At 39.6% G+C, this 14,954-nt stretch overlaps 1 protein-coding gene across 1 annotated transcript; it reads left to right on the top strand.

Annotated features, from left to right (window-relative positions):
• The first annotated feature begins 2,323 nt into the window (after positions 1–2,323).
• Positions 2,324–13,574, top strand: pnpla1 (patatin-like phospholipase domain containing 1). The gene is made up of 9 exons (XM_067447357.1): positions 2,324–3,095; positions 3,267–3,499; positions 5,358–5,423; positions 5,524–5,733; positions 7,751–7,811; positions 8,635–8,865; positions 8,948–9,080; positions 11,441–11,563; positions 11,645–13,574. Exons 1-9 carry the CDS (start codon positions 2,891–2,893, stop codon positions 11,910–11,912), a joined length of 1,530 nt encoding a protein of 509 aa, XP_067303458.1. The 5' UTR covers positions 2,324–2,890; the 3' UTR covers positions 11,913–13,574.
• The last annotated feature ends 1,380 nt before the right edge of the window (positions 13,575–14,954 follow it).

The following is a 14,954-nucleotide window of genomic DNA, read 5'->3' as shown; positions in this document are numbered from 1 at the left end:
TTTCGCCTTCAGAACTGCCTTAATTCTACGTGGCATTGATTCAACAAGGTGCTGAAAGCATTCTCTAGAAATGTTGGCCCATATTGATAGGATAGCATCTTGCAGTTGATTGAGATTTGTGGGATGCACATCCAGGGGATGAAGCTCCCGTTCCACCACATCCCAAAGATGCTCTATTGGGTTGAGATCTGGTGACTGTGGCGGCCATTTTAGTACAGTCAACTCATTGTCATGTTCAAGAAACCAATTTAAAATGATTCAAGCTTTGTGACATGGTGCATTATCCTGCTGGAAGTAGCCATCAGAGGATGGGTACATGGTGGTCAGAAAGGGATGGACATGGTCAGAAACAATGCTCAGGTAGGCCGTGGCATTTAAACGATGCCCAATTGGCACTAAGGGGCCTAAAGTGTGCCAAGAAAACATCCCCACACCATTACACCACCACCACCAGCCTGCACAGTGGTAACAAGGCATGATGGATCCATGTTCTCATTCTGTTTACGCCAAATTCTGACTCTACCATCTGAATGTCTCAACAGAAATCGAGACTCATCAGACCAGGCAACATTTTTCCAGTCTTCAACTGTCCAATTTTGGTGAGCTTGTACAAATTGTAGCCTCTTTTCCCTATTTGTAGTGGATATGAGTGGTACCCGGTGGGGTCTTCTGCTGTTGTAGCCCATCCACCTCAAGGTTGTGGGTGTTGTGGCTTTACAAATGCTTTGCTGCATACCTCGGTTGTAACGAGTGTTTATTTCAGTCAAAGTTGCTCTTCTATCAGCTTGAATCAGTCGGCCCATTCTCCTCTGACCTCGAGCATCAACAAGGCATTTTCGCCCACAGGACTGCCTCATGCTGGATGTTTCCCTTTTCACACCATTCTTTGTAAACCCTAGAAATGGTTGTGTGTGAAAATCCCAGTAACTGAGCAGATTGTGAAATACTCAGACCGGCTCGTCTGGCACCAACAACCATGCCACGCTCAAAATTGCTTAAATCACCTTTCTTTCCCATTCTGACATTCAGTTTGGAGTTCAGGAGATTGTCTTGACCAGGACCACACCCCTAAATGCATCGAAGCAACTGCCATGTGATTAGATAATTGTATTAATGAGAAATTGAACAGGTGTTCCTAATAATCCTTTAGGTGAGTGTATATATATATACTTTTGTGTACAAAAGTTTGGACACATTCCGATTTGTAATGTTTTTGAAATAAGTTTCTTCTGCTCATCAAGCCTGCATTTATTTGATCAAAAATACAGATTTTTTTTTAAAAAATATTGTTATATATTATTACAATTTAAAATATTTGGTTTTCAATTTATTATACTTTAAATTATCATTTATTTCTGTGATGCAAAGCTGAATTTTCAGGTTCGTTACTCCAGTCTTCAGTGTCACATGATCCTTCAGAAATCATTCTAATGGAAACAGTTCTGCTGCCTAATATATTTGATAATTAAAAGGTTCAAAAGAACTGCATTTATTCAAAATAAAAACATATTAAATGATATAAATCTCCTTTACTATACATTTTTTATCAACTTAACACATCCTTGCTGAATAAAATTATTGATATATTTCAAAAAAAGAAAGGAAAAAAAAAGACTGACCCTAAATTACTGACCAGTAGTGTATATTGTTGTTATGTTATGTGTATTGTAATATGCAATATGCTATTGCTTCTTTTTTTCTTTTTCTTTTTCTTTTTTTTCTTTTTATTCATCAAAGAATTATAAAAAAGTATCACAGGTTATGAAAAAATATTAAGCAGCAGAACTGTTTCCAACTTTGAAAATTAATCCTCATATGAGAATGATTACTGAAGGGTCATGATCACTGAAGACTGGAGGAACCATCCTGAAAATTCAGCTTTGATCACAGAAATAAATGATCATTTAAAGTATAATAAATTGAAAACCAATTATTTTAAATTGTAATAATATATCACAATATTAAAAAAAAATGCTGTATTTTTGATCAAATAAATGCAGGCTTGATGAGCAAAAGAAACTTCTTTCGAAAACATTACAAATAGTAATGTGTCCAAACTGTTGGCCTGTAGTATACATATTATATATATATATATATATATATATATATATATATATATATATATATATATATATATATATATATATATATATATATATATATATATATATATATATATATATTAAAAAAATAAATTTATTTTTTTATTTTTTTCAAAGACATCAGAAAATCTTATAACTGTTATATGAATTTTTAAATAAATATAGATTTTTCAACAAGTCATTGGGCCTTTGAATATTGTTGTGGCCTTTGAGTCAAAAAGGTTGGCTTATTCCTCACAACTATAAATCAACTAACTGTGAATTGTAAGTGCATGTAAAATTATGTTCTCTTCATAAGAAGTCTAAGATTTGAAAGACAAAGATACCTTTTTCTTTCAATTTTATTGATGCACTTCTTCTAATACATACTCTCCCTCTTGGTGGATGTGCTTGTAATCTACGCCTGATTAAACTAAATCTCCGTGGTAATTTAGGCATGACTTTGCTCATTTGAAGACATTTACTAAATGTCAAGTAATTCGTATTGCTCCAAAGACGACAATAATGCAGACATTTACCTCTGATGCTCCCAGAAGGTTGTGTGCAGTCAGCCAGACACATATAATATGCCTAATTCAGACGTCATGAAGTGAGGAATTGATTTGAGATCATTCATAGACAGAGCCCCTAGAAGAGGGGGAGGAGGGACTTTTACGGGTTTTCTTAAATCTTTTATCTCTTACACCGTGACGGTCTGTTTTATAGTTGCTCTGATGGTCTTCATCTTAAGTTAGAGCTACAGCGCTGAAGACCTGATACCATCCGACCACGAGGAGATACTTCCAGTCATGTCATCACCGTTATGCATTCTGTCTAAAAATGAGAACCTCTCTGTGTCTTTCTGTGGTTCTGGTTTTCTAGCAACTTACCAACTCGGCGCGGCGCAGAGTCTTTTGGATAATGCGGCCTGGATCCTGCAAGGAGCACCGAGAGTCTATGGAGCGTCTGCTGGCTCTCTCGTGGCTGCAGCGGTTGTCTGTGGGTCGAATCTAGGTAATCTGAGATCTTTACATTCACCTTCATTTATTTACTTTAGGACTAGTGTTGTACTTCTAAATGTTGTAGGTTTAAACCCCATCCAAAAAAATGCCAGGTTGGTCCAGCGTTTAGTGTGCTGTCAGTCACTTTGAGAAAAGTCATTAAATGCACCTTTTCTTCTCACAGGACGTGTGCGAGACCAGCTTTTGGAATTTGCGAGATTTACCAAACAACATCCACTCGGTCTTCTCAATCCCACGGTGGATATTTTCAGGTGGCTGGAGGTCACACTGCAGCGCTGCCTGCCTGATAATGCCCACCGTCTGGCCACGGGCCGTCTGTATGTCTCCATGACTCGCATGTCTGATGGAAAAAATGTTCTAGTGTCGGAATTTCATTCCAACGAGGACCTTATAAAAGTAAGCTTATCATATTGTTTAAAAATGTATATGTGTAAAAAGATTTACTTTACAGTAGCGTCATGTAACAGTACAATTACAGCTGTAAAATGTAACTACTGTACCTATGATTTATACTATTTTTAGGGGGAAAAATCCACAGTTAAACCTAACCCTTGGTGAGGTGTAAGCATGAAAATGAGACACATTTTTGTGATTTAGTGTTCTCCCTAACTTTGTAACACAGGTTAGTAAGTAAGCGATCTCTAAGAAACCATGTTGAAAGTGGATCGGACTGAGCACACACAACATCGTTCTAATGGCCAATCAGCAGTAGGGGGCGTGTCCACTCATGATGGTGGAGGAGAGAGAGCCAATCAGCAGTAAGGGGTGTGTCTACTCATGATGGGGGAGGAGAGAGAGCGAGCCATTCAACAGTAGGGGGCGTGTCCACTCATGATAGGGGAGGAAAGAGAGCCAATCAGCATTAAGGGGCGTGTCTACTCATGATGGGGAGGAGAGAGAGCGAACCATTTAACAGTAGGGGGCGTGTCCACTCATGATGAGGGAGGATAAAAAATGTGCCAATCAGCAGTAGGGAGCGTGTCCACTCATGATAGGGGAGGAGAGAGTAAGCCAATCAGCAATAGGGGGCGTGTCCATGCATGATATGCTGGAGAGAGAGCGAGCCAATTAGCTGTAAGGGGTGTGAACACTCATGATGAGGGAGGAGAGAGTAAGCCAATCAGCAGTAGGGGGCGTGTCCATGCATGATATGCTGGAGAGAGAGCGAGCCAATTAGCTGTAAGGGGTGTGAACACTCATGATGGGGGAGGAGAGTGAGCCATTCAGCAGTAAAGGGTGTGTCTACTCATGATGGGAGAGGAGAGCGAGTGAGCCAATCAGCAGTAGGGGGCATGTCTACTCATAATGGGGGAGGATAGCGAGTGAGCCAATCAGCAGTAGGGGGCATGTCTACTCATAATGGGGTAGGAGAGCGAGTGAGCCAATCAGCAGTAGGGGGCATGTCTACTCATAATGGGGTAGGAGAGCGAGTGAGCCAATCAGCAGTAGGGGCGTGTCCCTTCATGCGGGGGAGGAGATAAAGTGAGCCAATCAGCAGTAGGGGCATGTCCCTTCATGCGGGGGAGGAGATAAAGCGAGCCAATCAGCAGTAGGGTCGTGTCCACGCATAATATGGAGAGAGTGAGCCAATTTGCTGTAAGGGGTGTGTACACATGATGGGGGAGGGGAGAGAGACTGAGCCAATCAGCAGTAGGGGGTGTGTCCACTCATGGTGGGGGAAGAGAGAGTGAGCAAGGGGCAGATTTGATGAAAGACTATAGAAAGAGAGATAGCTGAGAGACATTACAAAAGAGAAAAGATCAGAGGAATATAACTGGTTGTGATTGCGCAAGAGTTTTAGGACATGTTAATATTAGAAAAACACTTCAGCGCGGGACAGACCAAATGCCTGAAAATGAATGCCAAAGTTGCGTTGTTTCTTGTCTATACACGAGTAACACTGGTTTTGAGTGTGTGCTGCTGGCAACTAACAGTGAACTCTTGCTTGTTTAGGCCTACTGTATGCTTTATTTGATTTATTTAGCTTTATTTTGCTTCCCTTATGCTATGATAAAGAGACATCCACTCTTGCATTGAGGGTTTGTGCATTTTTGGGGCGGAGCAATGAAGTATCAACAGTGTTAAACAATGATTCTCAGAAATTTCTTTCTGCACCTTTAAATCTTAAATTAAATAACATAGAATAAACAAAGTTTGTATCATTAAAATTCTTTCAGGCTCAGATGACAGCTTCAGTTTACTTTAAACTGTGCAGAACTTTTTCTTTAAGTGGTCTCTTTCCGTCCTCTATAAGGCTCTTTTGTGTAGCTGTTTTGTTCCTGTATACTCTGGCGTGATCCCACCACAGTATAAAGGCGAGGTGAGTAAAGGTGTTTATTCTGTAAGTCAACATGCTTCAGAAATTCAGAAATACAAGTTCAAAATATAACACCTCTTTATAATCTACTATACTTTCCCAGCACTATATGGACGGAGGTTTCACAAATATCCAGCCCTTAGAGGATTCCTCTCCCACCCTCACCATCTCCCCATTTGCTGGAAGCATGGACATATGTCCCTCTGATACCTCCACCAACCTCTGTGACGCCATCATCCAGCAACTCTCCTTCCAGTGCTCCCTCACCAACTTCATCAGACTGGTAGATGCGATGTTCCCTCGAGACTGGAGGGTGAGTTCCGTAACTATAGTTTCCACCCTAGGAACTAGGGACTTTGGGGTGGTACTAAATGAAGTTTCGGGTAAAAATTGCCCCTTAGAAAGTCCCTGCTCACGAGGTAGTACTTTTTCAAAGTTCAGGAACTTTCGAGCGTGGGACTTGAACATGCTGATTTATGGTGGCCCAGTAGTGCACAACACAATGAAATCAAGCCACAACACAACAAAAAAGCCACAACACAACCGAAAAGGTCTAGGGGGCTTCCGGAGCGTGGTAAAGTTAGTTTTTCTGTTAGTCAAACAGGTTTCTTTTGCTAGCTTTTTCAGTTTTGAAAACGCGAGACGCACCGACTGTTTTTTTATTTGGATAAGAGCAATGATTCTTTTTATTGTTGCTAGGCAAACACTGAATCAGCTGTACTGTCAGTCTAATCAAGGATCATAGCACAACACTAACTTGCCTCCAGTTGCTTTATGTTAACATTGTGGTAGCTATAGTTCGTGAAGTCATAAAGCTCCAGGTCAGAGTCCTGCAACGGGTCGGGTACCCGCATAAAAGTGGCTAAAACGGGTGGATTGTGACATTTATAAAATTCACGGGCGGGGATGCGGGCGGATAATTAACTCTGTGTGGGCGGGTAGTAGCGGATGAAAAATATGTGCAATATTTCTGAGAGAGAGAGAGAGAGAGAGAGAGAGAGAGAGAGAGAGAGAGAGAGAGAGAGAGAGAGAGAGAGAGAGAGAGAGAGAGAGAGCGGAGTCTGGAGTCTGGATCACCAGACCTTGATTTGACATTGAGTTGTGTTTACTTTTTATTATGTGTGTGCGCGTTGCAGATGTCCATGAGGGGCTGCGCACGTTACTTTCATTTTGTTTGGTTAAAGTCTTTTAAATGTTCGCGGGTTCCCGCCTCCTTCTTCCCCCATCGAACATATTGTAAGCTATTACAATTTCTATGTCCAAATTACCATTACACACACACGCAACAACGATATGCCATTCGACCCAACACGCCACCACCACTGCGACATTGAAACTTTTGTTGATGCCTCTCGTAGCGCAGATGGAGCGAGCGTTGCAGGAGTAGCAATGGATGAAGTAAATGTAAAGTTGGTGAGTGGAGTAGCTATATGAAATTGTTGACATTGAGTCTTTAAAGGCACTTTAGCCTGTTTCATTAGCCCATTCATAATGCTGTTGTGATGTTGAGAGAGGTGCAGGATAAAAAATAAAGCATTTTAATTTGAATGTTTTAGCGTGTGTGATTTATCGCGGGCACGGGTCGGGTAACGGTCCAAATATTAACGGGTCTGGGCGGGTGTGGAATTTAATTTTGATATTTTCACGGGTCGGATCTGGTGCTAAACCTTGCGGGTACAGGCGGGGGCGGGTCTCCAAAAATGGACCCGTGCAGGACTCTGCTCCAGGTAACCCGCGACAGCCGGCACAAGTTTGAACTCCATCATCTCTCCAGACATTCCAAGCAACTGGAAAATTCTGTCACTACAAAGGAAGGTCCGTCTCTCCATTCATTCTATTGGACAATGGGGGAGAAAAAAAATGGGCGTTGGGCAATTTTCTACTCAGAGTTGATTTTTCAACTTCAAGAGCATTCCTACAAGAACAGGAGGCGCAGAAGGCTCCGGGGCGCATAAACAGCAAGCAAAACGCTCACTGCCAATAGAAAACTATTTATAAAAGGCACCTCTCACTCCAAAAATCGGAGTCTTATTCTGTCTGGCTCTTTCACAGAATGGTGTTTGGAGTTAGTGTTATTGGCCTCTGCCAACAAGATCGAACAAGGTGTAATTAGACACTCTGTACTTTTATGGTGCTATTTTTTCCGGAGTAAACTCAACCCTGATCACAGTCCACTTGGATGGAAACGAGCAGCTTGAACATTCTGTAAATGTTATGGTCTGTTAAGTAAATAAATATATGGTAATACTGGTTTCAAATGATAATGGTGAATACATGATGACAATTTATTTTTCACCATTCCTTTAACTTAATTTTTTGTTAATTGTCAGATTTTGAGGAAGGCTTACTACAGTGGATACCAAGATACTGTGTACTTTCTGCAGCAGAGCAGTGAGTTTTTATTTAGTTTTTTCTTTACTATTTATCGTTAGTTCATGTTGAAGTATTCATACACTGTAAACAAATGTTGTTCGTTTTTTGTTGTTTTAACTTAAAAAAGTAACCTGATTGCCTTAAAATTTTGAGTTTATTGAAATTAAAAATTTGAGTTGATACAATGAAGGAAATTTGTTTAATAAATAGAAACTCAAAATATTATTGTATCTGAACCACATAAAATTTTTTGATAAATCATGAAAAAGCACTATTTGTCATGTTTCACTGTATCATCAGAAATAAAACACACACAACTACCCAATATGCTTACAAAATCTTTTAATAATATTTTAATAAAGGTTGTCGAATCTCAAAAAAATTTCATTGAGTTAACTCAAAATTTTTATTTCAGTTAACTCAAAATTTTAAGGCAACCAGGTAACTTTTTTTCTAAATATTTTTTTACAGTGTAGGTATATGTAAAGTGTGTATATATATATATATATATATATATATATATATATATATATATATATATATATATATATATATATATATATATATATATATATATATATATATATATATATATATATATATATATATATATATTTACGTTTTGGTAAGATAGTGATACATCCAATGTCAATGTATACACAGCTTTAAAAACATAAACCCTGAGATGCTTGTAAATCTTTTGACGAAAGACTAACAGGAAATACTGGAACCCTTGTAAAATGTAATATTTAGACACAACAATCTTTAGAACCTGAATCAAATTCATGAAACGAGCTTTATCCAGCACTGTCGTTCATAACCGTCTCACACACCTCGACAGACGCTTTGCCGCTGCACCCTGAACGGAGGAAGGAGTCGGATGCATCTGATGATTCGCTGAGCTCAGATCACTGGATGCTAACACAGACTGATGGTGCTGAGGAAGAGGAATCACAGCAGAACTCGCTGGAACAACCTGAAGAGAAGACCACCAATGGGGTGTGTTCATCCTTGAGTCCATCCCATCAGGAGCAGACAGTACATAAGAACTCACCAGTAAAGGTTCAGGAAGGTACTATAGTGTGTCCTGTTTGCTTGTCTGATTATAGAGGATTCGATACAGAAGAGAAACATTCTCCTATCCTCTGTTTTAGTGCTGCTGTGTAACATCATGGGGCAGCTGGAGATTCTGAGTAATCCGGGTGTCTCTTTATCTCAACGGACGCTCTCATACCTGCTCTTGCTGGTCACACTGCCAATCTGGAGTGTCACAACCTTATGGGAAAGGTACTGAACTATAGTTTATTTCAAAACATTGTTAGTGAATATTCAGTTGAAGGTAATTTTTCAGTCAAAAGAGTTTTGGAGGGCTGATTCATTGGCCTAAACTGTGATGCTCAAAGTCGGCATTAAAGCAGTTGCGAGTCTTTTCTTCTCTATTGTGACGTATATCTGAGTGAAATGGCTTCTTGAACAAGAACAAATTTAGGGTGGGACTTGATTTTGTGCATTTGATGGGATGGTTGTGGTTGCAAGAGGAAGGGGAAGTCATTTTCATTATGAGGGAACGTATGGAGCTCATAAAGGGACAATGTGAGATAAGATGAAAAACGTTTGGGATGAAAAGGCTTTTATGCGATAGAACGCAAAGGCATTGAAATATATATATTTTTTTTGACCCATCTCAATTTTTTTTCTCATCACATTTAGGACCTTCATATAGAAAAAAACTTCACCAAACATTATTTTTAGTGTGCATACCATCCAATAATCTCAAAAAGTTTAGTGCTGATTTGTTACTTTTGATATGTGCAGTACTCCTAAGGGACATGGGGGAGGAAAAAAATATGAGCTGGGAAGAAAATGAATGAAGAAGTCTCATTCAAATGTTTACAGGTCCCCAGAGAAACTTTGCGCTCGCAGCAAAGTTTTTCGAGGGGAACGCAAAACATTTAGCGAGAAAACGCGACATGTCTCAGGAGAACACAAAATATTTAGTTCGCAGGGCACACAAACATTTTGCGAGCAAACACAACATTTTTGGGGGGATATAAAACATTTCACTCACGGGGAGCACAAAACATTTGGCAACCGAACTCATAATATCTTAAAGGAATGCGACACATTTCGCAAGCAGGGAAAAGCAAAATTTGCCTGCAGGGAACACAAAACATTCTGCAAGTGAATGCAACATTTCTCAGGAGAACGCAAAACCTTTCGTTCGTAGGGAACGCAAAACATTTTGCGAGTGAGAGCAACATTTCTCGGGGAAGGCGAAACATTTGCAAGTGAATGCAAAATTTCTCGGGTGATGCAAAATATTTAGACTGCAGGAAACGAAACATTTTTGCCTGCAGGAAATGCAAAACTTTTTTCCCGGGCAAACGCAATATTTCTCAGGAGAACTCAAAACATTTCGCTTGCAGGAAACGCAAAACATTTAGCCAGCGAAGGCAACATTTCTCGGGGCTTGCGAAACATTTGCAAGAGAACGTAAAAGCATTGACAAATAATGTTTCATCCCATCTCCATTTCATGCAATAAAAACAATTACAGCCACCATTCAATATATTTCAAAAACAAATTCGATTTGAAACATAATTATAATTTTATATCAACTTAGATAAAAAATCGAGCAGTTTAAATGCTTATATACAGTGCAGTGTTTTTGATGTTGTTGATTATTACATAGGTTCACATTTTTAGTGAATAAAACATTTCGGTGCATCTGTAATTTTCATTAAATGCATAAAGGCAACATAATTGAAACTAAAAAGATTTCTGAATTTAAAGGAACTGTATGTAAGAAATGTATTTCAATGAATCATAAAATGGCCCTGATATGTCACTAGATATTAAGAAATCATGTTAATTTCAAATACTTATATCACTAACACCAGTAGTCCGGCCAGGATATTGTCATTTAAAAGTTGTTGTTGCAGCTCAACTGATGTTGATGTTGTCATGTTGTGTTTTGGCCTGAAGCTCCGCCCTCCACCTATCGACCAATCACGAAGTCAGTAGTGTTTGGGCATCCGGGTGGCCAGATCTGCTCTAGTTACCACAGCTGCAGATCTACAAACATTCCTGCTGATCCTGCAGCCGATCTGTCACGTTACACACAAAAGGAAAAGTGGTGCGAGGACTCAAGTGCAGAAAATGATAATTTATTATAAAATAAAACATAAACTCAAAACAAAACCCACGAGGGGGGAAAAACATATAATCATAAAACATAAACCAAAGACTCAAACATACCAAAGGAATGACTGGGAACCGGGAGACATAGACGAGACATACAACGATCCGACCAAGACTGACAAACACAAGGAGCTTTTAAAGGGAAGAAATCAAAAGGGAATCAGGGAACACAGGTGGGGCCAATAACACTAATCAGAATAACAAGGGGGAGGGATCCGACAATGACACATGCACAACATAACAAAACCCACATGTGCACACAAGACAGGACAGGCATGTGACACAATCTGGCAACCTCGAGTCAGGGCGAGAGGGAGGGGGAGACACCGCTCTATAGTCATTTGGAGTTAATTGTAGTACCAGTTTTGGCCACAATCTTACGTACACTTCCTTTAAAAGGTAATATTTTGAGGCTGCCCATAAACACACTGGATGTTGTTTCACAGGTCTCAGAAATGGATTACTAAAGCTACGACTGTGGCATACTGGCTCTGGCATGGCATTAAAGTATTTATGATCTTTATACTCAACATTATATTGTCCACTACGAGGAAAGGACTTGGAGACATGTAAGTACACAACAAAAACAAATTTTCTGCTGTGAGTTTTTAATATTGCCACTGAGGAGGCATATTCTGTCTTTTGCAAAGGATGCTGAGTCTGATCAGCTTCACACCTGCACAAGTTCCCGATGAGCACCGCAGGCCCCGAGGGTTTTCTGAGAGACACGTGGCCTCCTCTAATCTGAACGGGCACGTCTCTTCTCTCGCGCTTCCGGCGAGTCCCTCCGACGCACAGACCCTGCCAAACATCTACACACTCCTGTTTTCACTAGAGACAGAGAACAAATGGAGAAGACGCAAGATAGAGGTGCAACACACGTTACAACAACACGTGGCTGATGTGAAAAGAAATTAAAAGCAGGATGGTCAATGCTACTCAGAACAGAGTGACGTTGATGTACCGTTCTGTGCGCTTTCATTGTTTTAAAGCTAAATACTGAATACATATATACTAACATGTGACTAGTTTTTGGACAATGCTCTCTAAATTATTTGTCTTTTTCTTAAAAGGTCCTATAGAAATGTGTGGTAACACTTTACAATAAGGTTCCATTTGTATAAAATCTGTATCATTCGTTCAGTCGTTTTCTGATTTAATACTGGAAGTAGAAAACGAGAAAACAGCTTGTTTTTTGTTTTGTTTTTAAACAGCTTGATTTTCTGTTCAGAGGTAGAAAAATGAACAGTTTGAATATTCGATCTCAACATGTGGGCGGGAATTATACACCCCTTTCTGCTGATTGGTCAGCCGAAGATCAAACTATAGAGGGAATGCATCGACGTCACTTTCCCGCCGGAACACGCCCCTCAGCTGGGGCTGAGTGGCAGAAGAGCTGCTGCGTGACTGGAGTTAATGGAGGAAAACGGGAGTACAGCAAATGATTATCAGTTTAAACGAATGGTTGCGTTTAATATAGTGGTCCTTACAACTTACCAAAGATCCAGTGATCCAAATGGATAATGATATACAGCCAGGAATCGTGTTTTCTTGACATTTTTATGAGCCTGATTTCGACATTTATAGTATTTATAACTGTCACTCAGTCATCAAATTTTTCAAGTGAATCCCGCATGTATATGCGGATGGATCAGTGTATTGAAGCGTATATGTGGACGCTTGTCAAGAATGGAAAACAGAAGTTTTATCCCTTTATAATCACTAAAAGCTGCCACTCATTCTATAAACGCAATCAATAAATGCACTTAAGATCACAAACAAGGTTCCACAGTGAAGCAATGAATCTCTAATTATCACAATATCTGCACTTACAGAGGAATAGCGCGTGTGTGAACTGAACTCAGCACCTCAAGCGGTGAGGGGATTCCAAGTTCAACACCTGTGATTGGCCAATTGCGTTGTAGAAATCCACAAGCATGTCTGTGATTGGCTACATTACTCACCGACTTCGAAAACACATTGGAAATGTAATCATTTGACGAGTGCAAATACAGACACACACTGGATCTTTTGCCAGCTCCTTTTCGCTAATAATATGCTATTATTACAAATTCTTACAGAGGATTACAGATCCTAGACAAGCAGTTATGGGCAGCGTTTCCCTCTAAAAGCAGAAGCAGGTGGCAGTGGTTTGAGTGAGAAAATTGCACGCTATTATCAATTTCGGAACAGCGATGTCCATGGGGTCCGTGGACAAGCCTCCCCCTACCCCCCTCTGGCTTGTGTGTTTTTGCTGCATTCACGCTGTAAACCAGTGCTGCCTCTCAGTCTTTTTGCCACTCAGTGGGGCGTAACCGCAGTCGCTCCAGCTGACGGTGACGTCACGTGCATTCCCTCTATTCCATCATCAGTTCTTCCTCCGTTTCCTACAGCACAATAAAAGTCCTGCGCTGCTATGGCTGTTCGGATAATGTGTTTATTGCAACTACATTTAATATTTTTCTCATTAAACAGTCAGACAAAGAATGGCTTGACACAACCCGTACCGGAGCAGAGCCTAGACAGGGCTTTCTTCTGAGCAGACCAGCGGCTTTAGACCAGCAAAGTGCCAGGGGAAGTAATTCGCTATATCCTACTGTCTTTTCCAGACTGTAAAGTGTTTTTTTTTTTTTTTTTTTTTTTTTTTTAAATCATTGTATGCATTTATTGAGTTATATAATCCATTTAACACCAAATAATTGAACTGATGACTGAACAGTTTGATCTTCGGCTGACCAATCAGCAGAAAGGGGCATATAATGGAGTATAAATACATGTAGCTATTGTAGTTCCTATAAAGTGTGCATGCAACTAAACCTAATCCAAATCCTAATACTAACACTATAAATACATGATGTTAATTATTATTAGACATATTAAAATGTATTATTACATTGTAACACTGACATCTTAAAATAAAATGTAACCAAACCATTTCATTTTAGAATTTCCTAATACATTATTAAAATAAAAAAGTTATCTGTTAATATTATTTAATGGATTTGAGTGAACATAAACTAAAAATTAATAGTTAATTAATGTTAACTAAGATTAGTAAATAATGTAACAAATGCATTGCTCATTGTAGGTTAATGTTCATGTACACTCAGCTAAATGGTTATTGGGAACACACAGGGTTTTTGGCATATTTAACTGCCTCAGAACAGACAAGCCGAGTCAAAGTGACAGCAATTAGACGCATTCCTCAAATGCCTAGTCAACCCACAAATCCTGCAGGGCAAATAGGGAGTTCTCATTCACATACTGTGCGTGGTGCTATCAATGACTTACTCAATACCTAATGTCTTCTTGTCACAGGGATAATGCTCTTTAACATACTTTTAAAAAGGATACTTGTTACGGAAATTATGCTATTTAACCTGCCCCTATTATGTTATTTTAAAAGTTCCTAATTTTGTTTTGGAAGTTTCCTACAATAGATATATATACTCACCTAAAGGATTATTAGGAACACCTGTTCAATTTCTCATTAAAGCAATTATCTAATCCACCAATCACATAGCAGTTGCTTCAATGCATTTAGGGGTGTGGTCCTGGTCAAGACAATCTCCTGAACTCCAAACTGAATGTCAGAATGGGAAAGAAAGGTGATTTAAGCAATTTTGAGCGTGGCATGGTTGTTGGTGCCAGACTTTGGCGTAAATAGAACAAGAACATGGATCCATCATGTCTTGTTACCACTGTGCAGGCTGGTGGTGGTGGTGTAATGGTGTGGGGGATGTTTTCTTGGCACGCTTTAGGCCCCTTAGTGCCAACTGGGCATCGTTTAAATGCCACGGCCTACCTGAGCATTGTTTCTGACCATGTCCATCCCTTTACGACCACCATGTACCCATTCTCTGATGGCTTCTTCCAGCAGGATAATGCACCATGTCACAAAGCTCGAATCATTTAGAATTGGTTTCTTGAACATGACAATGAGTTGACTGTACTAAAATG

This window comes from Pseudorasbora parva, chromosome 6 (genome assembly GCF_024679245.1).
Source record: "Pseudorasbora parva isolate DD20220531a chromosome 6, ASM2467924v1, whole genome shotgun sequence".
NCBI lineage: Eukaryota > Metazoa > Chordata > Actinopteri > Cypriniformes > Gobionidae > Pseudorasbora > Pseudorasbora parva.
The sequence above is the reverse complement of the archived record's forward strand: the minus strand, read 5'-3'. Positions and strand labels throughout refer to the sequence as shown.